This window comes from Sciurus vulgaris (assembly GCF_902686455.1).
Source record: "Sciurus vulgaris genome assembly, chromosome: 14".
NCBI classification, from domain to species: domain Eukaryota; kingdom Metazoa; phylum Chordata; class Mammalia; order Rodentia; family Sciuridae; genus Sciurus; species Sciurus vulgaris.
The window spans coordinates 51498485-51524397 of record NC_136475.1 but is presented as its reverse complement, the minus strand read 5'-3'; the positions used below and the strand labels follow the sequence as shown (position 1 = coordinate 51524397).

The window sequence follows — 25913 nt, the reverse complement described above, 5'->3', positions numbered from 1 at the left end:
AAAGCAAAACACACAAGCTAGAAAGAGACAAATCTAGTAAGACAATTTAATGTTAAATCTTACAACTGAATCCCAAAAAGTCTTAAACACAAAAGAACCATATCACAACAAATAGGGCTATTTTTTAAAAAGTTTTTCCTAGATTTTACATATTTAATTAGTAACTGAATAGGTAGAAATTTCTCATTGCTTTAACCTTATTAACTACATAATATGTGAAAAAAAAAAGAACTACACCACTGATATTGCTGGGTTTGCATTATGCTTAACTCTTACCTATGAAATACTGGAAAATGCAAGTAACTGACAATAGTTGGCTTTAGATCATTTTTTAACAAAATGTAAACATTTTTGTCCTCTATCATTTCTAGTAGGGAAAGAAATTAAAACTTACTGATGTGAAAATGGTGTTATTCTGTACTTATTTGCAAGGAAATAACCTCATTTTATTGGCTTTTAGGGATTTAATTTATAAAATACTTTTGAGCACAGCAGGAGATTCACACAATACCAGCTACTTGGAAGGTTGAGGAAGGAGGATCACAAATTCAAGGCCAGAAAAACTTGCAATTTAGTAAGTCCATCTTAAAATAAAAAGGCCTGGGGACATAGCTCAGTGGTACAGCATTTGCCTAGAAGTGAGGCCCTGGGTTCAATCCTCAGTATCATGGGGTTGGGGAAAGTTTGAGGTATATTTCTCCATTCTGGGTAACAGGGATTTTGATCTACAGTTAGTTAGAATATTCAGATTAATTAAAATTTAATGCTTCTATCCTAAAGACTTAAGACAATGTCCACATGCATACTAGGAGCCATTATGTTTTCATGTAATTTCTGTTAATTAACCTAATTAAGGCTATTATTTATTTGAACCTTTGCACTACCTTATGGTCCAGTTAGCTAAAACGTGTACATTTTTCACTTGCCTTATTTAATTCAAGCAACAGCACACTAATACTCACTTACGAAGCCACAGATATGCATACTAAAAAGGCAGAAGGATGTCTAGAAACATTTAATACCTAACTAGAAATTTCTGCAAAGAAACCTGAGTTGGGCTTTAGGAAATGTGCAGAGACTGTGGACCACAATCTTGATTACTCTCCTCATACTTTTTTTGGGGGTACCAGGAATTGAACTCAGGAGCACCTCATCCATGAGCCACATTCCTAGCCTTACCTTTTTGTATTTTATTTAGACAGGGTCTCACTGAGTTGTTTAGCCCTCACTTTTGCTGAGGCTGACTCTGAACTCTTGATTCTCCTGCCTCAGCCTCCCAAGGTGCTGGGATTACAGGTGTGCACCACTGTGCCCAGTCTTTTCATACATTTTTGAAAGCAGAGTTCAGCATCACTGTTAGCATGTGACAGACGACTGATTTGTAAATATTAGATAAAAGCCCTGAGCTCCTCTGTATTATGAAAGGAACCTAATAATGTGTATGTTTAACCTCCCTCACGCTCATTATAGGTGAATAAAAAAAAAAAAAACAAAAAACCCTCAGTTTGAATAATTCATAGTTTGTAAAAGAATCATCTGGAGTATATTTTACACTAAAAATAAAGTTAACAATAATAGAAAGGTAAATATTGGCTGGAAGTGTCATAAAATAAAGTCAAACAGATAGTTCATAGTACTTGGGTATTACAGAAAATGAATCTCATGGACCAGAAATGAATAAGACTTTCTTTTTTTATTTTTTCAAATTTATTTTTATTTTTGTAGTATTGGCAATCAAACACAGGCACATCCTACTACTGAGCTATGCCCCCAACACTTTTTATCACTAACTTTCTGAGGCTAGCCTCAAACTTGTTATCCTCCTGCTTTTGCCTACTGAGTACCTGGTATTACAGGTTTTGTGCCATGGTATCTGGCAAACTTTCTAAAGTTACAGTTGTTTTATATTATAAATTTTACAAAACTATCATAAATAAATGTAAGATGACAAATAAGTATTACAAATATTTATAGATTAGTTTGCACACTTTTTTTTTTTAAAAAAAAGCATTTGAGGGCTGGGGCTGTAGCTCAGTGGCAGTGCACTTGCCTAGCATGTGTGAGGCAGTGGGTTCAATCCTCAGCACTACATAAAAATAAATAAGTAAAAGTATTCTGTCCATCTACAACAACAACATTAACAACAACAACAACAAAAAATTTAAAAAAAAAGCATTTGATGATTTACTGTTAAGGGTTTGGCAACCCTTCAAAAGTCAAAAGCAGTCACTAATTTTGAGATTCTGACATTAGGTTCTTTACATCAACTATATAGTGACTGCAATCTCCTGAGACTGTAATTGTTTTGTCTATAAGCAAAATAGCATCCTGAATTGTATAATATGGTTTAAAAAAGCAAAACAGATTTTTTAAAAGAACCTGATGTGTACGTTTAACCTCCATCAGACTATTACAGGAGAACAAAAAAACTCAAAGGTGAATACTGGCTGGAAATATCATAAAATCATATAGCTAAAACAAAGTCAGAAATTCTCAGGATTCCTTTAAACTAAAAAATTATGGAGAGCCACAAAAAAGCTTTTATTATGTAGGTTACATTTATTTATAATTATCGTAACTAAAATTACAGTGGAAGCCTTTGAAAATATTTAAATTTTTAAAGTTTAGAAAGGAGAATGGCTCTTTTACATTTTTGTAAATCTCTTTAATGTCTGACTTAAAAGAAAACTAGATTCTTCTTTGCATTCAATCTGTTGTGAAACACTGATTTGGCTTTCGTGCATGAAAAAATATACATTAACATGAAGCTGAAAAAGGAAAAACCTCATGGACTTGTATGAAAGGGTTTCAGGGACCTCCAGAGTTCACAGACCACATCTGGAGAACTACTACACAAAGTATATAATATCTGCACAATAAACTTAGTGACTGATAAGGAAATGACAAAGGCAATTATGTAGGAAACGGAATATACTCTACTATCAATGTAAAAATCTTCAAATGCATACTTGCTATACATAAGGATGTAAAGAAGTAACATGATAAACACGATATAAACTCTTATTTACAACTGAAAAACAAAGAAAATAAATCTTGCAAAGCCAATAACCAAAGTATCATTTCCTGAAAATTAGTTCATCACTGCTGGTTGCACATTTAAATTATTTGGGAAATTTTAAGCACACGTACTCATACACACTCCCCGAACAACTGCGTTTTTCAAAATTTAAGATATTAAAAAAAAATAGCTGCACAGGACTAGGATGCAGTTCCTGTGAGTTGTTGCCTAGCATGTGCAAGGTGTGGTCCCAGCTATTGGGAAGCTGAGTCAGGAGGATTGCAAGTTTCAAGGCCAGGAAACTTAGCAAGACCTTTTCTCAAAATAAAAATAGTAAAAAAGACTGGGGATGTAGCTCAGTGGTAAAGTACTCCTGGGTTCAATCCCCAACTGTAAAAACAAAAGCAAAAAGAGTTAAAATGATAAATTTTGTTGTTCATAATCTAACTCCATTTAAAAAATACAAAAAACTTAAACAGCTGCATCACAGAACACTTAAAAATGTAAGTTGGTGGACTGGGGAGATAGTTCAGTTAGTAGAGTGCTTGCCTTGCAAGCACCAGGCCCTGGGTTCAATCCCCAGCGCCGTGAAAAAAAAAAGGAAGTTGGTAGTGTTAAAAAACTTTTCTCCTTCATAAATTAAGATAGTCAAGTTATCTATGCTTGATAGAACATTTAAAGTAAACAAAAGAAATATTTTTGAATACCAGCTTGAAATACAAGGGAGCTAAATATTTGAAAACAAAACTGAAGAATTACTTTACTTACCTGCAACATGCTGACTATCTCAACTTTGTTGAAGAAAATAAAAGATGTGAGAGTAGAAAGAAAATTCTCTTCAAAAACAGATGGTGTAGGTAAAATGATGTCCTGAATATATTGTACCCTGTAAGTCTGATGTATTTTTTGCCTTAGTTCAGAGTCTGTAATTGGTATAACTTCTTTAAACTTTGCAGTTTTGGTCAAGAATTCTCTATGTCTTTTTGGCTGAGCCAAAGCAGGATCATATTCAAGGCATCCTACAACATCCATGATACACTCATCAGAAAACATCACCTCAAAAAGAGTTGCCTTATTTAGGAATAAAATTCCTCTAATAATTTCATACAAATGATGTAAGCCTTCAGTGTTTTCTAGGTTCTCACAAGCTTGAAAAAGCTGCAGTAGTTTTTTAATATAGCCTTCATTTTCCAAGGCCAGAGCCAGCTTTTCCCTACGGATAGGTGAGGAGAGAACTGAGGTAACCAAGTCAGCAATCTCTTCAAGTTTATTGAGTTCACACGTGGGCAGGTCAATCAGATGACTGGTTTCAGGCATTTCTTCAAATCGTTCTTCTTCTGATTCATCAATGAGGTCCTGTGTGACTTCTACTGATGGGTCCTTACCTTGAACCTAAAATACCCAAGTAAAGCTGGTTATCTTAAAATATAAAAGAATCCAACAGTTTGGAAATCAAACCACTGACCAGTGAATTTAAGTAATAATGTCTTGCACAGAATCAATAACATTAATGTAGTCACTGCTAATTAAGAGAAGTATTGGACCAACTTTAGAGTTAACCGAGTCACAAGTAACTGACCACAGATCGTTTGACCTATTAATTTCCCGACCTATAATTTCAGGATAGCCTGAATATTTCAAATGATATTATGTAAATATATAGTTGTTTAATAATTTCACTATACCCAATAATTTTCAATTTTAAAGAAGACAAACTCTTCTATTTGTCTCCTTACCCTGACCCAGCCATTAAGTGTGATACTTAGCAACCCATCACAGTGTCACACTGGCTGGACTAAGATACTACTGAGTTTAAACCAAACTAAAATCTTATTTCCTTGTAAAAAGTGAGAAAATATGAGTTCCTCAAAATGCCTTTGAAAAAAAATTTGCTTTTGCTACAAACCTAAAAATGTTCTAAAGAAATAAAGTTCAGGGTTGGGATTGTGCTCAGTGGTAGAGATCTCACCTAGCATGTGAGACACTGGGTTTGATCCTCAGCACCACATACAATCAATCAATCAATCAATAAATAAACAAACTGTGTCCATCTACAGCTAAAAATATTAAAAAGAAAGTCTAATTTTAAAAAAAAAATGGCATTCCATCATTCCGTCAGGGGCAGTGTGACACCCCTGTAATCTAGCAACTTGGCAGGCTGAGGAAGGATTGGAAGTTTGAGGTCAATCTCAGCCACTTAATGAGACCCTGTCTCAAAGTAAAAACTAGTAAGTGCTGGGGATGTAATTCAGTGGTAAAACACCCCTGGGTTCAATTGCCTGTGTCACTTAAAATAAAAACCCAAGAGAGTGATATTCACTTAACATCTCCAACTTTTAATATCTATATAAAAATTACAAAATGATGAATAGTGAACTGTTATGATTCAGATTGTCAACTCAGGTTAAGCATGGCTAAGACAAATTTTCTATGATAAAGTATTCAATAAAAAATAACTATAAAGTTTTTCTAATTAACACAAGAATGCAACTATTGTCTTTTCTACTTCAAAACATCCTTAGTAGAAATGGTTCCACAAATTTCTATATCCACCAAAGCAACATATGAAAAAGAGATCTAAGCTTAGAGAAATAAGTAGTAGATATACAGATGCACATTAAATTCTTTTTCTACAGAGATGAGTATTTTCACTTTTGAGTTTTCAACAGTGTGGCTGGGTTTGGGGAAAATGACACAAAATAGTAAAGTATAAGGAGCATGGTCACAAAGCAATTCACATAAAATGCCAAGGTAAAATGTCAGAATTTCCTTCAGCTCTTGGTGTATGTGGGGGGAGTGGGTGGAATGGAGGGGAGCAGGAAAAGAATTATAAAAGCAGCAGTATTTGAGATCTTTGGAACCCAAAGATAGGTAAAACTTAGGAGATAAAGATACTCACAGCTCAAGGGGATTGCATAAAGGCAGAGAGACAGAAATATATGACATTCATATGGCAAATACCAAAACTGAAAATGTAAATTGAAGGCAGATCATGGAATACCAAGCTAAAACACTGAGTTTTTATGCAGGAAGTGTAAGTGCAGAACTCTCTTAGAAAGTTAATGTCGTTGGGCTGGGGATGGAGCCTAGTGGCAGAGTACCTGCCTAGCATGCCCAAGGTACTGGGGTTTGATCTTGTATACACACACACACACAGAGCCGGGCCGGGGGGGGGGGGGGGGGGGGGGGAGTGAGTTAACACAGTACCACTCATATGGGATAAATTTTAGACTATAGACAAATTAGAACATTATTCTTAAGTTTATATGTACAACTGAATTTGGACAGTGGTGGTGGAACAGATAAGACAATGGGATAGATGAGGGAAAACTACAAGAGGAATCACAAACACCCCTATAGTATAAAATGTGTCATCAGCAGGATTATGAATTTTTCAAAAGAAACTGGAGTAATGAGGGAGGAATGATCACTAAGCCTACAGTGTTTGAATACTCAGCTTACAACTAAATCTGTCAGCTTACTACTCAGGAAAAAGAACAGCAGAAAACAGATTTAGTATTAGGGAACAGTTAAAAGCTAGAAGACTCTGGGTGGAGTATGAGGTACGAAAGAATAATCAGAAATTATAAAGAAAAAGTAAGTGGAAACCAGATAAGTTAACTTTATGCTTCAAGTGAATATATCTTACAAGAATAAAATGTTCTGGAAGCATTAAATTGATTATCGTGTTAATAATCTAGTATTAATCCTCACAAGGTTTTCATCCTCTAAGGTTAACTTTCACTGATCTGATCTGTCAACCCCACATAAATTCAAATATTTACATAGATAGCAACAGTATTGTCCACAAACTATTTCTGATTCTCTCCCTTTGGAGATGCATTTTGTTTTTTTTTTTTGAGAATAAAATCGTTTTTACTTTGTGTCTTGAGACAAATGCCATCAGTTATCCAGCTGACACATTGAGGTTACTCCTCAATTTATCCAGTGCTTCTGGGCATGTCTGTTGGAAGCTTAGTGGAGAGGATGTAGTTGGTGGAGTGGCCTGTGGTGGAGAGGGTACCTCTTGGGCACTTGTTTAGTAGACTAGACAACTCACGTAAATGGACTGATGCAGAAATGTTGCACTTTCCCCAGGTTTTAGCCAAATTATGGGCAATGGGACATAGAGGATTTTGGGGAAAGACTCTGCAATCCACAGCACTGTCCAGTCCCAACAGGCACCTTCTAAGAAATGTTCTTCAGTACACTTATTTTAGTTGTATGACTTGAACTGGTCAATGAAATGCAAGCAAAAAAAAAAAAAGTATAATTTCTGGGTAGAACTTTTAAAATCCCAGCAACTTAGGAAGCTGAGAGAGGAGAAGGTGAGAGAGGAGCACCCAAGTTTAAGGATAGCCTGGCAACTCAGCAAGACCCTGTATCAAAAAAAAAAAAAAAAAAAAGTGGGGAGAGAGGAGAGGGGATGGTGGGGATATAGCTAGGTGGCAGAGCAGTACTGGGTTCAATCATCAGTGTGGTATAGGGAAGCCAGTGCTCTGATATACCACCTTTCCTTCCCATTTTGCAATGTTTTAGAAAAATTAAAACGTGTTCTCTATCAGTCTGGCCCCTGAGTGACCTCAGGAGTAGAGTATCTTTCCCTTTAATCCCCGCCCACACTGGTCAAACAGAGAGAAGCAAACCCAATCCAGAACTGAAAAATAAAACATAATTAGGGTTCTACAGAACACCAGAAAGTAGTTAGGAACAATAACTAAATGTATATTCAGCAACATACACAAATCTTTCAAGTATACTAATGAGTTACACAGTAATTAACTCTACAGGACTATCAGAGTAGTCAAAGCTAATGTTCCTTCAAATGTTAGGAAAGTTTGCATAAAAATCAATAACAAATGAAGAGGAGAAATAGTGACAGAGGGCAAAGGAATTAATAAATGGGTAATGCAACAAGAGAAATTCAATGTTAGTATTTGTGTCTCAAGAAAGGTTTAGAAGGGCTGTTATGGTATCTCAGGGGTAGAGCGCTTGCCTAGAATGTGTGAGGCACTGGATTTGATTCTCAGAACCACATATAAATAAATAAAAATAAAACAAATGTCCACTGACAACAACAAAAAAGAAAGGCTCAGAGCAAGATGACAGTATCTCCTAGCTCAATTACAACAGATGCCTGGAAGGGTGAAATCCTATTTGCCAAGATCATCTCTGCTCTCAGAACCTGACATAGGTGAATGGAAGTCTATAAACTGATGAGTGACATTATTCTGACATTTTATCATACAATATGATGATGAACTGGACTGTTAATAATTGAAATCAATAATGTTGATTCTGTTTCTAGTATCTATTAACTCTTACCTTTCAGGTTATATGTACTACCATACTATGCTATGACAAATATAACACTGGTACTGTGATTCGACTACTTTTATGCACCTAAATCTTACAATAACAATACTGATTATCAAGTCAACTGAGAAATGTAGTTAAAGCTTTGGGAGGATATAATGCCAACGGAAAATGACAAGCCTGAGGGAGAACTGGATTTTATGAACTACTGATTAAGTTCTATGCTACACAGCTCTGTACAAACTTATCAAAAGGCATAATTTACAGTAGATCAAGAAGGGAAATGAGGGGGCTGGGGAGATATCTCAGTCGGTAGAGTGCTTGCCTTGCAAGCACAAGGCCCTGGGTTCGATCCCCAGCACCCCTCCCCCCCCAAAAAAAGGGAAATGAGTAATCAAATTAGCAGACAAATATAAAAAGTATGCTGTGGCTTTATAAAACAGATTAGCTGTTTCTTCAAATTTAGCTCTACCTCATACTGACTCTTTCAAATGACAGGCATATTCATACTCATTGTTCTGTCGTATAAATGCTATATTAAATGTAGATCATTAGACAGTTACGATTATTTTGATGGAAAAAAACCTTGGCAAAGGGATTGACCTTCCCAAAGAAGGTCTGGATCTTGCTCAGCTCCTGACAAAGAACCTTTCTGTACTTGAACGAATCTTCTTAAAGCTGTGACTTTGTTTACCAAGGGACCTCAGGCTGTTCCAGATATCTATGCTAACAATATGGTTTATGATACAAGGTATTCTTCACATCTTGAGGTGCTGGAGACTAAGGTTAGCCATGCTTTTGTGAATGATCCCAATGAAAACCCTGGACACAAATATTTGGGCAAGCTCCTTTGGTTGGCAATACTTCATGAGTACTGCCCCACATGGTTACTGGGAGAAATAAACCCTGTTAATGTCTACTGAGAAAGACAACTGGAAGCCCAAGCCTGGACAGAACTTTTCTGGATCCTGCCTCATGTGTCTTTTCCCATGTGGTGATTTTAATCTGCAAAATTTCACTGTAATAAATTGTAGCCAGAAGTATAACAGTTTTGTTAAATTCTCATAGTCTTTTCAATGAATTATACTGGACCTGGGAGTGGTTTGGGGGAGCTTCCCACCTACCTGAGTAAAAACAGTACAATATACATTTTAGCAAAAAAAATTTAGTGCAAATGTATTTACTCCTCACAATAATATATGAATATTCAAAAACCACAAATTAAACAGTAAATGCTGAGTTGGAAAACAAGGTATAATCTATATGCTGAACACTGGAAAATATTATCCATCATATAAATACATGTTATAGTGAATACATTAATCAACATCCTAGTTCTTCACAAGATGTCTGTCTCCTGCATTATTTTTTCCTTCTTTCAGTGTTTACCAAGTACATATATGACACGCTAGTGTACCATGGTGGCAGGAGGTACAGGAAAAGAGAACATGAAATAAAACATCACTTTTGTTAGAATTTGTAATTTAAAAAGGTTATCCTTATATACTTTAATTAATATTCTGAAGTCTCAAATACTATAATATTTTCACTTTTTTGTAAATTTGTGATTTTAAATAAGATTTTTCACTTTTAATATTTTCATAATAAATTAGTGATTTTTAATAGTTTATACCCTTCGGTATGTTTTAACACATGATCTAAACTCATCTTGAATCAGGAAGAGAAAAGCAAACATTTGCTGCATGCACTGCATGTCTATAAGTTGGGGAATTTTTTAGGTTTTAAGTTAAATCTCATTTTATAGAAAACTTCTCACACAAAATATTCAATTCAATTCTCACAGAACACCTGAACAAAAGGTAAAAAAATTGACCCTTTCACCACAATCCATAGGTTTAGAGGCAAAACAGTAACAAAACAATTTTGGTTTTATTCTATGTATAGTTTGTGTGAATTACACAAAATCTTATTATTTTTTAATTGTTTAGTAAGATAAAAGGTAGAAAAGAAAGAAACAAACCATTCTCAGTTAAAAGTTTGATTCAGGGCCTCATGTCAAATAATTCTTATAGGGAATGGGAAGGCTCACACTACACTCTCTTGAACCATTTTATTACATTATTTGGCACTGTTACTGGCAGAACCAAGAAATAAACAATGATTGTGATTGTTGTCCGATCCACAAAACTAATTAAAAAAACTTAAGTACTAAGAATTGCTACAGTCAGGTGTGGTGCATGTATGAAATTCCAGTGACTCAGAAGGCTGAGGTAGGAGAATTTCAAGTTTGAGACCAGCCTCAGCCTTAGTAACTTAGTGAGGCCCTAAGCAACCAAGTGAGACCCTGCCTAGAAATTAAAAAAAAAAAAGGGGGGGGGGGCCACTGGAGGTATGGCCCAGTGGTTAAGTGCTTCTGGGTTCAATTCCTAATACCCCCCCCAAAACAAACAAACAAACAAACAAACAAACAAATAAATAAATAAATAAAATTTAGGACTGTGTGGGAGGTAGCCCTCACGATACAGAACTCCACCTAGTAAGAGGCCCTGAGCTCGATTCCCAGCATTGCAAAGAAAACAAAACAAAACAAAAAAAACTTACCTGACAAATTTTTTCCCAGATCTCATCACAGCCAGCTTTTTCCTGAAAACTTAGAGCCAGATCATAGTTCTCAGCTTCTGACCAAACAATTAACGTATCCTGTTGAAAAATAAAGATTTCTACATCATTATAATAGAAAAGATACATACAAGTATACAAAAAATTGCAGAATTGAAACAGAATAGTAATGACAAATACCCTCTGATAAGCAGAGTTAACCTACATTCAACTGACTTTAGTAATATACTGGCAATGAAATAGTAGCTTTGGTAATCAATATGACATTAATTTTCAAAAGCAAAACAAAACAAAAAATACTAAAACAGGTTAGTAGGCTTTGGCTCATGTTACCAAATAACACTTAAGGAAAGGACTAGCTATTCTGGTCTAAAAAGTTGTAATGTAGACAATTCTAACCATCTGTTTTCTATTGTTTTCAGAAAGTCAGCTGCTCCATTCATTAATGGAGCCTACATGTTTGCTCCTTCCTTTTAGCTAGCTGACAACTGGTTAAAAGTATGCTGACTAAGCTAGGTACAGGTGCACGCCTGTAATTCCAGTGACTTGGGAGGTTGAGACAAGAGGATCACAAGTTCAAGGTCAGCATCAGAAACTAAGAAAGGTCCTAAACAACTTAATGAAACCCTGTCTCAAAATAAAAAAAAAAAAATGAAAAGGGCTGGGGATGCAGCTCATGGTAGCAACCCCTGTAGCAAAAAGTATGCTAACTAATACCTGAAAAAAATATTCATGTCTAAGTCTACTTTTGGCTTTTTTTTTTTTTTTGAATTGGGAAAAGGCTTCAAGGCCTTAAGCAATCTAATAGTGAAATGAAGCTATTCGTTCTATCTATGAATACTATCAACAGCACCTAGTGGTACGGCAGTTTAGGTCGTAGAAAAATTAACCCAAGGGTTAGATTAAGTGCCTTCCTAGAAGGTCCTCTTACATCCTTTTAAAAAGACTGCACCTTCAAATACTGGTCGTCAACCCCTATATTAGAAACTAAGGTTTGGTTTTAAATTAAAAAGCACACACAAAATTACATTTAAACACTAAAGTCACTATGCAATACTCAAATTAACATTTTTTCAGGATTCATAGTAAAATTTAACAGGGTTAAAACGCTGATTTAAAAAATAAACACGAGTCAAGCATGGTAGTGTACACCTGTAATTCTAGCAGCTTGGGAGGCTGAGGCAGGAGAATTGAGAGTGCAAAGACAGCCTCAGCAATTTAGTGAGGCCCTAAGCATCTCAGGGAGACCCTGTCTCTAAATAATATATAAAAAAGGGCTGGGGATGTGGCTCAGTGGTTAAGTGCCCCTGGGTTCAATTCCTGGCACACACACAAACACAAAAGCCAAACAAACAAAAAGCAAAAGAAACAAACGAAACCATAAACTTAGTTTATACTCCACCAAAAAATAATACTCCACCACTAAAAAACACCTTATATTTAATAATTGTTCACCTGATTAGTATTTTTAAAAATTATGGCCTGATGTTAATAAATATAATACTAGCCAGGCACAGTCACACACATTTGCAATCCCACTGATTTGGGAAGCTGAGGCAAAAGAACAAGTTTAAGGCCAGCCTCAGCAACTTTGTGGGGCCCTAAGGAACTTTAGTGAGAACTTGACTCAAAAAAAGGGAGGATAGCTCAGTGGTAAATGCAGCAGGGATACACACACACACACACACACACACACACACACACACACACACCCCCCCCAAATCAAATCAAATTTAAAAAGGGCTGGAAATTGGGTCAGTGATAGAGCACTTGACTAGCATGAGCCAGGTCTGGGGCTTGATCCAGTACCACAAAACAAGAAAAAACTAGAAATGAGATCCAGATTAATGAAGACAAAGTCTTGAAAATGAATTGAAAATATCAGTATCTTTTGGTTCTAACCACTATATGAAAAATGCCATTTAATTAATCCAGACCTCCGATTAATACTTATTTGCTATACAATCAGATAAGAATAGCTGGAAATCTGTCTTTTCTTGGCTATGCTTCTTGAAAGGAAAATTTATCACCAAAGCTATTTATTCTAAAATTTTTTATTAGTTGCTCTCACCACCTACTAAGTTTTTCAAACCTTTTTTACAAACAAAATTTTACTAAGAACCTCTATGTATAAAAAAGATACAGAGTTACTTTAGTTAGAGCTGGTTAAAAACACTAAGGTACCCATTCAAGTTCTAGTACCCCCTCAGGGGGAATACTTAAAATAACTAAAACACACACAATGGAAATAAAAGGCTTAAAGATAAAATAAGCAAAATTTTTAAATGTTTCAGTTATAACGACTGCATATTAATAGATCACAATTAAGACCCAATATGTACTTAGGGCACAGTATACTCATAAAATGACAGTGGATACATATTTATATTTAAAAAGTATCCTTTAAGCTGGGTGTAGTGGTACATGCCTATAATCCCGGCAATTCAGGAGGCTGAAGGCAGAAGGATCTCAAGTTCCAGGCCAGCCTTAGCAATTTAGCAAGACCCTGTCACAAAATAAAAAATAGGGCTGGGGATATAGCTCAGTTGGTAGAGTGCTTCCCTCGCAAGCACAAGGCCCTGGGTTCAAATCCCCAGCACCACCAAAAAAAAAAAAAAAAAGGGTGGGGGTGGGGCTGGGAAAGGTATACACGTATTTTGCTGGTGGGACTGCAAATTGGTGCAACCACTCTGGCAAGCAGTATGGAGATTCCTCAGAAAACTTGGAATGGAACACCATTTGACCTAGTTATCCCACTCCTCAGTAGATACCCAAAGGACTTAAAACCAGCATACAGTAGTGATGCTGCCATATCAATGTTTACAGCAGCTTAATTCACAATAGCCAAGCTATGGAACTAACCTAGGTGCCCTTCAACAGACAGATAAATGGATAAAGAAAATGTGGTATATATACACAATGGACTATTACTCAATCATAAAGAAGAATGAAATTATGACATTTGCCAGTAAATGGATGGAACTGGAGACTATCATGCTAAGTGAAATAAACCAATTCCCTGCAAACCAAAGGCCCAATGTTCTCTGATAAGAGGATGCTGACTTTTAATGGGGGGGGCGGGGAGGGAGTTCACTGGATTGGACAGGGTAGAATCAGGGGAAGGGAGAGGGGATGGAAATGGGAAAGACACTAGAATGAATAGGACATGACTTTCCCATGTTCATATATGAATATGCAACCAGTGTAACTCCACATCATGTACAACCACAAAAACAGGAAGTTATGCATATATGATATATCAAAATACATTTTACTGTCATGCATAACTAAAAAGAACAAACAGAAAACTTTTTAAAAAGGCAGGGGTTGTAGCTCAGTGGTACAGTGCTTGCCTAGCATGTGTGAGGCACTGGGTTCAAATCTCAGGATCACATATAAATAAATTTAAAAAGGTCCACCAACAACTTTAAAAAAAAAAAAAAAAAAAAGGCTGAGGATATAGCTTAGTAGTAAAGTACCCTGGGTTAGATCCCCAATACCATAAATATATAAATAAATATCCTTTAAACTTTTTAGAAGTGGCAAATCTGTCAGAGTTACCAGGTCACTGTTTCTGCTTTGTCACACTAGAATATAGCTAACACTAGAAGTATAAATCTAGTATAAATCTACTTAGTATATATAGCTAACACTAGAAGTGTAAATCTCAGTCTGACCACTATTGTCTTCATTTTTATGTGCTGTTTTCATTTTTTTTCCCATTTTGCTGGGGTTAAAATAGCTGGGCTACAATAATTCAAAGTAGGTACAAAACATTTTTCATAGAACTACTCTACTCTCAGAATATCATGTACATTTTTGAACTGACCACCTATTTAATAAAAATTAATAAAACTGAGTTATCTTCTTTTGATAAAATATGGAAACAGAAGGTTTCTTCTTCTTTTTGGTGCCAGGGATTAAACCCAGAGGCACTTGACCACTGAGTCACATCACTAGCCCTCTTTCTATATCTTATTTAGAGATAGGGTCTCTCTGAGTTGCTTAGGGTCTCACTAAGGTGCTGAGGCTGGCTTTGAAAATGGCTCAGTGGTTAAGTGCCCCTGGATTCAATCCAAAATTCAAAATAAATAAAGAAATAAATAAATTAAATAAAAAGAAGGTATAGGTAAACAATACAATCTGAATTAAGGTCCAATAACTGAGCATTCCTTTCCATCAAAATTTTCTTATTTCTGCTTCCCATTTCTTTTTCTAATCTAGTCAAAATTCCAGAAATTGGAATTTATACTTAGAGTCCTTTTAAAATAGAAATGGGAATGAACTTGGAAAATGGTTAAATATATAGATTTCCATGCCTGTCCCCTGGGGATGGGTCTGGAGTAAAGCTCAAGAATCCCTATTTTTTTTTTGGGGGGGGGGGCGGGGGGTGGCAGTGGGGATTGAACCCCGGGGTTCCTTTGCCATTGAGCCACAACCCCAACCCTTTTTATTTTTTATTCTGAGACAGGGTCTCCCTAAATTGCTTAGGGCCTTGCAAAATTGCTGAGGTTGGTTTCAAATTTATAATCCTTCTGCCTCTAGTCCCCACAAGTCACAGGGTTTATAGGTGTGTACATACCTGTAATCCCAGTGACTTAGGAGGCTGAGGCAAGAAGATCACAAGCTTCCCAAGTAGCTCTTTTGATAAATCAAATTTGAGAAGTGACCAAACTGAATCTCTAGCTAGTTAAAAAGGGGAGGGAAGTATATCATCAGAGTAGGGAAATTCAAGCTCTATCATCTATTCTAAAGGGGTTATTATCCCCACCATCTGTCTTCCATCCCTACCTCTCACTAATAACCAGAAAAAGCATAGCTTAGAACTGTTTATCCCAAGGGTCAGAGTAAAAGCTCCTTGGGAAGAAGCACAACAATATTTAAAAAACAGACAAGTGTTAAGTGGCAAGGTCTCCTGAAAATCCAAAAGGCCTAGAAAAGATACACTCAATTTTTCACAGCAAAGTTTATTTTCAACCAACGTATTTTGCTGTTATTATTTGTTCATTTGTGCATGGCAAATAGTTTCATCTCTTTAGGACATAATTAATGTTTCATTTCAAACCCAAAGAGTTTTCCTCTATTAACTAAAATATTTAATCATTACTATGTCCTTATGGAAATCAGATTCTAAAAGAGTTTGCAGGGAAAACATACAAAAAGTCAGTTATAGCTTGGCATGGTAGTGCACACCTGTAATCTCAGCAGCTTAGGAGACTGAGGAGGATCACAAGTTCGAGGCCAGTCTCAGTAACTTAATGAGGCCCGAAAACAATCTAGGAAGACCCTATCACAAAAAATAAAAAGGGCTGAAGATGTGGCTGAGTGGATAATAAGCACTCATAGGTTCCATCCCTAGTACCAAAAAAAAAAAAAACAAAAACAAAAAAAAAGTCACATGTTTAGTAGAATCCTTTAAAACAATGAAAAAGGTGAAAAGGTGATTGTTGTCAAGCCCAGAAGTAGGATATGGGCTGGGAAGACTGACAATTTAATTATTAGTGAATTATGTTGTCATGATATAGTTTATTATAATAAGCAGATGTTTTCACATACTAAACAAACATGTCAGTACTGTGTATAATTTAAATCATGGGTTCATAATCCAGGATCTAGATGACACCTTAAAATAATATTTAAAAAGTGGTACAAGCTGGGTACCATGGCACAATCCTGTAACTCCTGCTACTTAGGAAGCTGAGGCCAGCAGTAGCAACTTAGTGAGACCCTGTCTCAAAAAAAAATAAAAGAGCTGGGGATGCAGCTCAGTGATAAAGTACTCCTGGGTTCAACACCCAGTATTGCAAATAAATAAAAATAACTTGGTACAAAACACCCTTTTGAGGAAAGTGTCCCATTTTTAAATCATATTCAGTCATCACTGACACATTTATAAAGGTCTAGTAAGTCAATAGATTATCTATTTCAGCTTTTCCCCTAAGTACTGATTGATTCATTTTATTATTTATTTTTTTGAGCACATCTCTAGTCCTTTTTTATATTTTATTTAGAGAGAGGGTCTCACTGAGTTGCTTAGGGCCTTGCTGAGTTGCTGGGGTTGGCTTTGAACTTGCAATCCTCTTGCCTTAGGCTCCTAAATCACTGGGATCATAGGTGTGCGCCATTGTGCCCTGCTGATTCATTTTATTAATGGAAAAAAAGTTCATAATTGTGAAATATTTGAGATTCTACTACTTCCTAGACTACTAAATCCATTTTTGCCCATATCTTGACAAAATTCAGCATGAGGGCAAATATATACACACAAATGCACGTGTGCACACACACACAATATACGTATATAACTGAAATACCAGAATATTCATAAAGTTAATTTGCAGATGCAAAATGAATTTATAAGTCTGAAAATAAGTGAGATTAACCAAAGCAGCCAACCCTCTAGTAGCTCCTTTCCTTGATTTATACTTTTTTCTAAGGATTTAAAAGTATAGTATAGTACAATGTATAGTCTAAAACTTAATGACACTGTTTACTAATAATAGTAATAATTTATATTCCCAAAACCTGTGGTATATTTTAAATCAGAGTAAATTTGAGACAGATGCAGTGGCACATGCCTGTAATCTCAGTGGCTCAAGAGGCTGAGGCAGGAGGATCACAACTCAAAGTTAGCCTCAGCAACCTAGCAAGGCCCTAAGCAACTGAGACTGTGTCTCATAATAAAAAATAGAAAAAGTGTTGGGGATGTGACTCAGTGGTTACTGAGTTCACTGGGTTCAATCCCTGATACCAAATAAAGTAAATATGAACTAAAATTAAGATCTGAGCACTACTTTCGGCTTCACTGTTGACGATTTCTGTGGCCTCAGCAAATAATTCAACCTCTTTGATCTTCCCTCTTTAGAAGAGGGGAAAATCCTGCCTATTATCAGGAATGTAATTATTATGAATACAGTTCTTTCATTGAGTTTATGTCTAGGTACTGTCCTAAAGCATTTTTCATACATTAACTTATAACTATCATAAGATAGGTAGTTTTAAAAGATAAGGTTCAGAGAAAAAAATTTATTCTAAAATCACATAGCTAAAAATTTTCCTCAATTTCTAGTCTTTCCAACTACTTATCCTTCTACTTTTATTGTTTGTTCCTTCTTCCTGATTACAAAGGTCTAATCCATCAGCATGCCTGTCAATTTCACCCTCAAAATATATCCCAAATCTCACCTTTCAATATCTTCACCACCATAATCCAATCAAACATTATTTCTTACTTGTACTATGCAGTTATCTCTCAACTAGTCTCTTACTTATTCCTTCTTTCTAATTTCACAGACTGACATTAAGATTCTGGATCACGTCACTCCCCTACTCAAACTCTTCAAAAGCTTTCAAACTTAATATAAAAAAATCCAAACTAGAGCTAGGTACAGTGCTGCACACCTGTAAACCCATGCCACTTGGAAGGCTGAGGCAGGGGGATCACAAGTTTGATACCCTCCTGGGCAACAGACTTTGTTTCAAAAAAACTGAAACGAAGAAAAAAAACAAAACGAACTAGAGATAGTGACCACAAGCAATACTCAATCATGTATTATTGAATGAATGAATAAATGTAGACAGTTTAGCAAGACTTAATTTTAAATTGTTTTTAATATACATCTATTCCCTCAAAGGAAGTCCCCTCTTGCAGATATAAATTGTTGATTTTTAAATTAGAACCTCCTTTCCTAACTGCTACCTAACCACTAGTCCCAGATGTTGTTTGTAAGACTTTTCCTTTATTTATTAATTTTTTTTTACTACCACTTCAAAGCCTAATGAAAAACAGCAAGACACATTAATGGAGATTCTATGGACAATTGTGCGCATTTCTGTTTACACATTCATACTTATGTACATACAGACACACACACACATTTTTATATTATGTATATATATGAAATTGATAATACTGGTGGCTTGTTTTTTTTGAGAGTCTCCCTAAATTGTCCAGGCTAGCCTCAAACTTGCTAGCCACTGAGATTATAGGCATGCATTATCACACCCAGCATGTGAGTGGCCTTTAACAAGGAATCTGTATGGCTAGAGAAGATTTTGTTTTTGTTAAACACATTTTGAAGCCCCAGCAACTGAGGAGGATTAGGCAGAAGGATAACAAACTGGTGGAGAGCCTCAAAAATTTAGCAAGACCCTAAACAAATTAACAAGACCCTATCTCAAAACAAAAAGTAAAAAAAGGGCTGCAGATGTAGTTCAGTGGTAAAACACCCCTGGGTTCAATCCCCAGTACCTCCCTCCCCACTTAAAAAAAAAAAAAAAAGACTTGCATTTTTAACCATTCATTACAGTCAAAATAGTTTTTTTTTTTTCAATAATAAGCCTCAAAATGAATGATTAATGTTAGCCTAATTAATTTCCCATTTTTATTCCCCGGAAAGACTCAAAAACTCTACCTGTGACCTTTGATTCGATCTTGTTTATATTTAATCATTCATCAAATCTTCTAGCACTTTCAGGAAAATATATTGGATCTCTGTTCTTTTCGAGTTCATAAATCAGACTTTCATGTATTTTGATTATTGCAAAAGGTCTTGCTACCCAAACTACTTCTGCTCTGTCCATCATTTCATTATTCATGACACTGTCATATGTTTTCCTTAAACACATTATTAGTTTCATTATCTTATGTCCTTAAAAAACCTACAGCAGCTAGGTGTGGCACAACACACCTGTAATCCCAGCTATTCAGCAGGTTGAGACAAGAGTCAAGTTCAAGGCCTGCCTAGGTAACTTAGGAAGACCTTCTCTGGGGGGAAGATGGGGATGTAGGTCAGTCATATAGCATCCCTGGGGTCAATTCCCAAACCACAGGAGCAAGAAAACCCAGCCCCAATAGCTGCCCCCCACCCTTAAAGCAAACTAAGCTCTCAAAAAACTTCCATCTTTTGTAGCTGGTACACTAATTCCTTACCACCAGTTCCTTTAGCAGTAACTGCCACGAAGACTGAAATTTTTCTTACTGATTCTAACATATAAATTCATCCCATTTCTAATTTTCTACTGCCCAAAGTTATGAAATATGTTTATTGTTTATAATATTTTATGTTGGCATCTACTTGTTATACAACCCCAATCAAGACTCTTAACCTTTCTGTACCTTAGCTGCCTCTCTGTGAAATATCTTTATGAGGACTAGCATTATCATCATCATTCAGCAATTGTTTCATTTGTGACATCCTCCAATAAAAGTGAGGTGAGGATTTCCCTCTACGTTATTCCTATACCTGATTAACACACAACTGTGTTAAATATAACAAGTGTACATACATTCTTATGACTCTGCTTTCCATTTCATCAAGATCAGTCGAATTGCTTTTAAATAACTTAAAAATTTTGACACACATACCAGGCACTTTTTTTCATGCTGTATTGTATAATCATTCTCTTTCCAATGTGTTTAAAGACATTATAACAAGTTTATTAGCAAAGGACATCTCCTTCCCATTAACTTCTTCAATATTACAAACAGTAAGGAAGAAAGCAATTCGAATGATATTCAGTCATTTGATATTCAACTCATCCAAACTTATTTTAAGCCCACAATTCAGTACTTTTGGTTATGGGGGAAAAAAAAGATGGATTCTGAATGCACAAATTTAGTAACTGGCTTATTTTAGAACCATAATCTTAAGAACATTAAATACTGCCAGGAGCAGTGGTGCACACACAATCCCAGTGACTTGGGAGGCAGAGGTAAGAGAATCACAAATTCAAGGCAGGTCTCAGGAATTTAGATACCCTAAGCAACTTACCAAGACTCTGTCCCAAATAAAAATAAAAAGAACTAGGAATGTGTGTCAGTAGTGATTTCCCCTAACCCCTGAGGGGTTCTAGTCCCAGTTTAAAAAAAAAAAAAAAAAAAAAAAAAATTCCCCTCTGAATTTAATGTTTAATGTAGCAAAATCTCCTATAAATACCCCATTCACTAATATTTTAATTAAAACTCCCCTAAAAAATAATCTACTAAACTAAATTACTAGAAAATTCAAAGACTGATGTTTAAAAATTAATTCTAATGAATAAAAAATACTAATATATTAGGAAATCTCAATTTGTATAACTTTGTAAAAAGTGCAAACCAAATAAGATCTTGGTGAAAATATGAAAACCACATCTACTACAAAGAAACTAAATTTAACAATGATTTCTTTAGGTAAAAATAAAGAAAATTAAAAAACTGGTTATTCCACTTGAAGGTTTTTCATTCCTATACAAAGTTTTTCATACCAAAGAATTCCCTGATGGACCTTAATGTTATGTAGTAAAAGTATTTTCATTAAAACAAAACAAAATAAAAACTAGCAGGGAGAGGTGGTACACTCCTATAGCCCCAGCGACCCAGGAGGCTGTGGGAGGAAGATTGCAAGTTTGAGGCCAGTCTCAGCAACCTAATGAAATTTGTATCAAAATAAAAAAATAAAAAGGGTTAAGAATGTGGCTCAGTGGTTTAGCAACCCAAGGTTCAATTCATGTACCAAAAAATGGGGGTCGGGGGTCGGGAAAGGGGTTGGGATATATAGCTCAGTGGTAGTATGTGCAAAGCTCTGGGGAAAAAAAATGTTCAAGGTATGGGAAACACCTTTAAGTATTCAATTCATGACAAGTGTTTAATTTGATTCGTCACCATAAAAAGACACATAACATTTTCTAAGTAGAGGAAACATCTATTAATTCAATACTAAAAATTTAAAATATTTTGAAGAACTAATTAAGAATGTATTGCATACATAAAAGGTTTTCAACAATATAACTTTTATTATCCATTAGTTGTGCAATAGCCATAACTTTATTTCTTTTACTGTGAAGTAAGTATCTGTTTCTGGGCATCCTTATTTCCAGAGATCTTGAAGAAAGTAGGCCTGATGCTATAAATGTAATCCTAAAATAATTCTTTTCCTTAAAAAAAATCTCTACCATAATAATTTTATATACTACACATACACAAAATGGAAATAATCCAAATGTTTGGTGGGCGTATATCACACATTAGAATACAATAGTGTGAGCTGGGGTTGTGGCTCAGTGGTAGAGTGGTTGCCTGGCCATGTGTGAACCACTGGGTTTGATTCTCAGCACCACATATAAACAAACACACAAACAAACAAATAAATAAAATAAGGGGTCCATCAACAACTAAAAAAATGTTAAAAAATACAATAGTACTTAAAAAAAATCCCAACTACATCTACATATCTACATTATTAACACAAAAATCTTTGAAATAAATAAGTGAAAAAAATGCAAGTTGCAGAAAACACCTAAGAATATATAACAGTTGTGTAAAGTTAAAAAAAAAAAGACTACGTATTATTTTTGAGTACATATACATGCAGAAAAGATCCTAAACCATCTACAAAAAAAGAATATACATCAACTTTAGAACAGGGTTATTTACAGGAAGGTAGAGAATGGATAGAATGGGATGGATACAAAGGGGGTTTACCTGTATCCACAATATTCAACATTACAAAAAGATTTGAAACAAATACCGCAGAATTTTTTTTAAACTGGAAATTGAACCCAGGGGCATTTTTCCATTAAGTTACAACCTCAGTCCCAACCACCTTTTAAAAAATTTGAAATAGTCTCTCTTCACGGCTTAGGGTGTCATTAAATTGCTGAGGCTGGCGTTGAATTTGCAACTCTCCCGGCCTTAGCCTCCTGAGTTGCTGGGATTACAGGTATGTGCCATTGTGCCTGGCAAATACGGCATAATGTTAACACTATTAAATCTGGTGGTGTTACAGATACCCTTTATATTATTATCTAAACTTTTTAATTATGATACTTTTCATAATAAAAATGAAAACATTCACACACAAAAGTTTAATCACTGCTACCATTTTCAGATTAAATAGTTAGGCACCTTAAAACAGCACAGTTTTCTTTCCCAAAATAAGACAATAAATGTTTATGGAAAATGCTACATAAATGGCAATGTACATGTCTATAAAGTATCCACTGATTATTAAAAAATATGCAACAATTAGAGAACAGGACTTAAATGCTTCTACTTCAAAAACTTTTACCGGAGTTACAGGATCTAATTCCACATTAGGAACAGGCTTCCCTTTGAAATTTCTTTTATACTATTTCCTTCAAAAGTAATTCTGAATAAAACATTTAGTGGAGGAGGTATAGAAGAGCTCTAGCTTACTGTAGTTAAGTCTAATGAATACATTGTATTCTAATGTAAACTAAACAGTGGCTCAATTTAATAACTTACTGCCAGTACAAAAACTTTTGATTTTCAGTATTAGTCTGTCAACATGAAAGGGAAACACACATGGTCTCTTTGTTTACCAAGTACTTTTCCTTGTCAGGAAAGCTTTCCCATCTTTGTCAGATTACTATTTCCTTGATCACAGATGAAGTCTTTCAAATTAATAAACAACTACTTGCCTGTTGTTTCTGATATGCAGTGTTTGGATTTATCTTTGATTCTAAGAGTAGTGATCCTGAAAGATAAAAAAAAAAAGTCTCATATTATAAAACTGTGAATAAAAAAAAAAAAAATAACACATTAAAAAAGTAACAAAAAACCAAAAAAACTTTTCAGGGCAGGGGTTGCAGCCAAGTGGTACAGGACTTGCCTAACATGGTCAAGGCCCTGTGTCAATCCCTAGCACTACATAAAACATAAAAACCCCAAACTGATCATGTCTTTTTCACCCTGCTGAACACCTGAAGTAATAAAATATACTTAATTTACATGTTCTCTCCACATCTATGCTTCATTATTTAATTCACAATATTTCATTGTATCCCCATGTACTCTTAAAGGAAAAAAAAAAGAAAAGAAATACATCTAAAACCAACACCCAGACCATAAAGATGAGATGGAATGTTTAAGTTTCAATGAAATGGAATGTTTAAGTTTCAATGAAATGAAAATTTTAAGGCCTAAATGACCATCTGAAATAAAACTTTAAAAGAAGTTGCTTTATTGCATTTTCAGTTTAAAAAACTAGAACAAGTTAAGGTCCACAACGAAGATCTATAAGTACTCAGTATACAAATTAGTGTTGCACTTATCCTTTCTGTAACCCTAATAACAAAAGAACACCTTATAATTCAGAAACAAATGCCCTTGACTATTTAAGAGGAAAAGTGCGAGAGTGCACTACTACAAGAATAAATCTAGGATTGTTAATTTTCTATTACCTTAGTTGTTCAAATAGAGGCATTCTAATTATACTGCAAAAGTTGTTTTAATTATGGCCATATATTTTATATTTTAAAAATACTTCACATAACTCGTTTCATCAATCAACGAATACGAGTTTACAATCTGCTTCGGTGCCCCAACTTGCTTAGATTGTGAGGTATTCGCTTTTTCATAGCATCCTCTACAAAAGCAGCTCGGAGGAATCCCAGACTAAAGATGTATGTGTTTGTGCGTGCACATGTATCGTGGCAACGATCAGCAATAACCCCAGGAAAAGGGGCCTTTTGGTTTTCCCCAGCACCTGTCGACTGTAGCAACTAAGCCCGCTGCTTAAGTCTGGTGTTAAAGAAAAATGAAAAGGTACTCATAAAAGTTTCGCTAAACCTTTTGTACAAGACACACAATAGGTAAGAATAAAACTGACGGGGGTGTCAGCTCCCCAGGGCTGGAAGATCCCTATCGCGTCTCTTACTACTTCCTCCCACTCTCTCACTCCAAAACCTCTTCAAAGGAGGGACTGGAGAGGAAGGAGTCAAATCCTTAATAGGGATGGGAGGCGGGGGAACGCAGAATCTGCGTCTGACCGAGGGTAAAACCAGGCAAAGGAGTTTGTTTTTACCATAAGAGCAGGCTCAACACCAATCGCTGTCCTAAGAGGTGGTAATAAGATAACCGGACTTAGGGCCGCACCCCAACGGAAGAGACTTATTCTTTGGTCCCAATAACCTTACCGTCGGACTCTGCCCGAACCAACAGCGACATCCCTTTGAGCTCCTCCACGTAAGTGGAGGAGACGTGCCCGGTGCCTCGGTCGTCCCATTGCCGGTCTTCGTTCAGGGTATAAACCTTCACTCGTCGCCGTGTATCCGACATAGTGGCTGCTGTCCCCACTGTTGCGGCCGCCGCCTCCTCGCTCACCTCTTCCGCGACCCTCACTCTTGAGAGACAGCAGTGACGGCGGCGGCGGCGGCGGCGGTGGTGGTGGCAGTGGCGGCGGCGGCTCTGGAGAGGCCCGAGTTCACCATGGCTCCAGAGGTTGAGCCGCGAAAAGGGTTGACAAGAGCCACTGAGACCCCTACACTCGGAGCCCCCGTTATCTCTTACTTCACCCCCGCACACCTCCACCCTCCCGTCCCTTTGCCCCCCAGAGCTCGCTCGCTCTCCCGCCGCCGCCGCCGCCGCGGTAACTACTACAGATCCGCCATCTTGTAACCCGATTCTCTCTGCCTTTCTCTTCCTCCTACAGCAGGCTCGCACGGGCTGTCCTAGCAGGGGCTACGGCGGCCGACGAGTCCAAGGCAAGGAACCTCCACCTCCGCACGCGCTTCCCGAGCCGGAAGGCTCGGCGCTATCGCGAGGAGGGGTGCGACCGGGGTGGGAGGGCCTAAGTAGGGCTTCCTCCTCTTCCGGCCTGCGCGAGATCTCGGTTGGGCGGGAGATTCTCGTGAACCCCCCGCCTCCTCTTGGGCCGCGAGATTTCTGTTTGTGGGGCGCGTGAGAGCCCAAGTGTAGCTCGGAATTGGTAGTATTGCTATTGGCACGCGGACGAGTGATGAGCTCAGGGACCTAATTCTGAGGAAAAAGCAGAGGCAGATTGGGAAGTACACATCCTTGAACAGGACTAACCCGAAGCAGAAAGGGAAGAGACGTGCTTGCACTCTTAATGGAAATTCACGTCAGCCAAAGACAAAATTTAAACTTTTCTGTGAAGACGAAGGAACGTGGAGCGCTTTCAGCCGAACTGAAACTCGTTACAGAATTTATTACATTTGAGTATCTATATAGGAAATGTTCCATGGATACTGAAAT

General features: G+C 36.4%; 1 protein-coding gene across 2 annotated transcripts in view; it reads right to left on the bottom strand.

Annotated features, from left to right (window-relative positions):
* Nucleotides 1-25427, bottom strand: part of PPP4R3B (protein phosphatase 4 regulatory subunit 3B) — a 65123-nt gene extending 39696 nt beyond the window's left edge. The window contains exons 1-4 of one of the 2 annotated variants that reach the window (XM_079110208.1): nucleotides 24836-25427; nucleotides 23339-23394; nucleotides 10898-10996; nucleotides 3788-4411 (exon numbers count right to left, since the gene is read on the bottom strand). In XM_079110208.1, the coding sequence (XP_078966334.1) occupies nucleotides 3788-4411; nucleotides 10898-10996; nucleotides 23339-23394; nucleotides 24836-24977 (921 nt within the window). In that variant the 5' untranslated portion in view covers nucleotides 24978-25427. The remainder of the gene's footprint in view (nucleotides 1-3787; nucleotides 4412-10897; nucleotides 10997-23338; nucleotides 23395-24835) is intronic. The other variant, XM_079110207.1, reaches the window with a different exon arrangement.
* Between the last annotated feature and the right edge of the window lie 486 nt (nucleotides 25428-25913).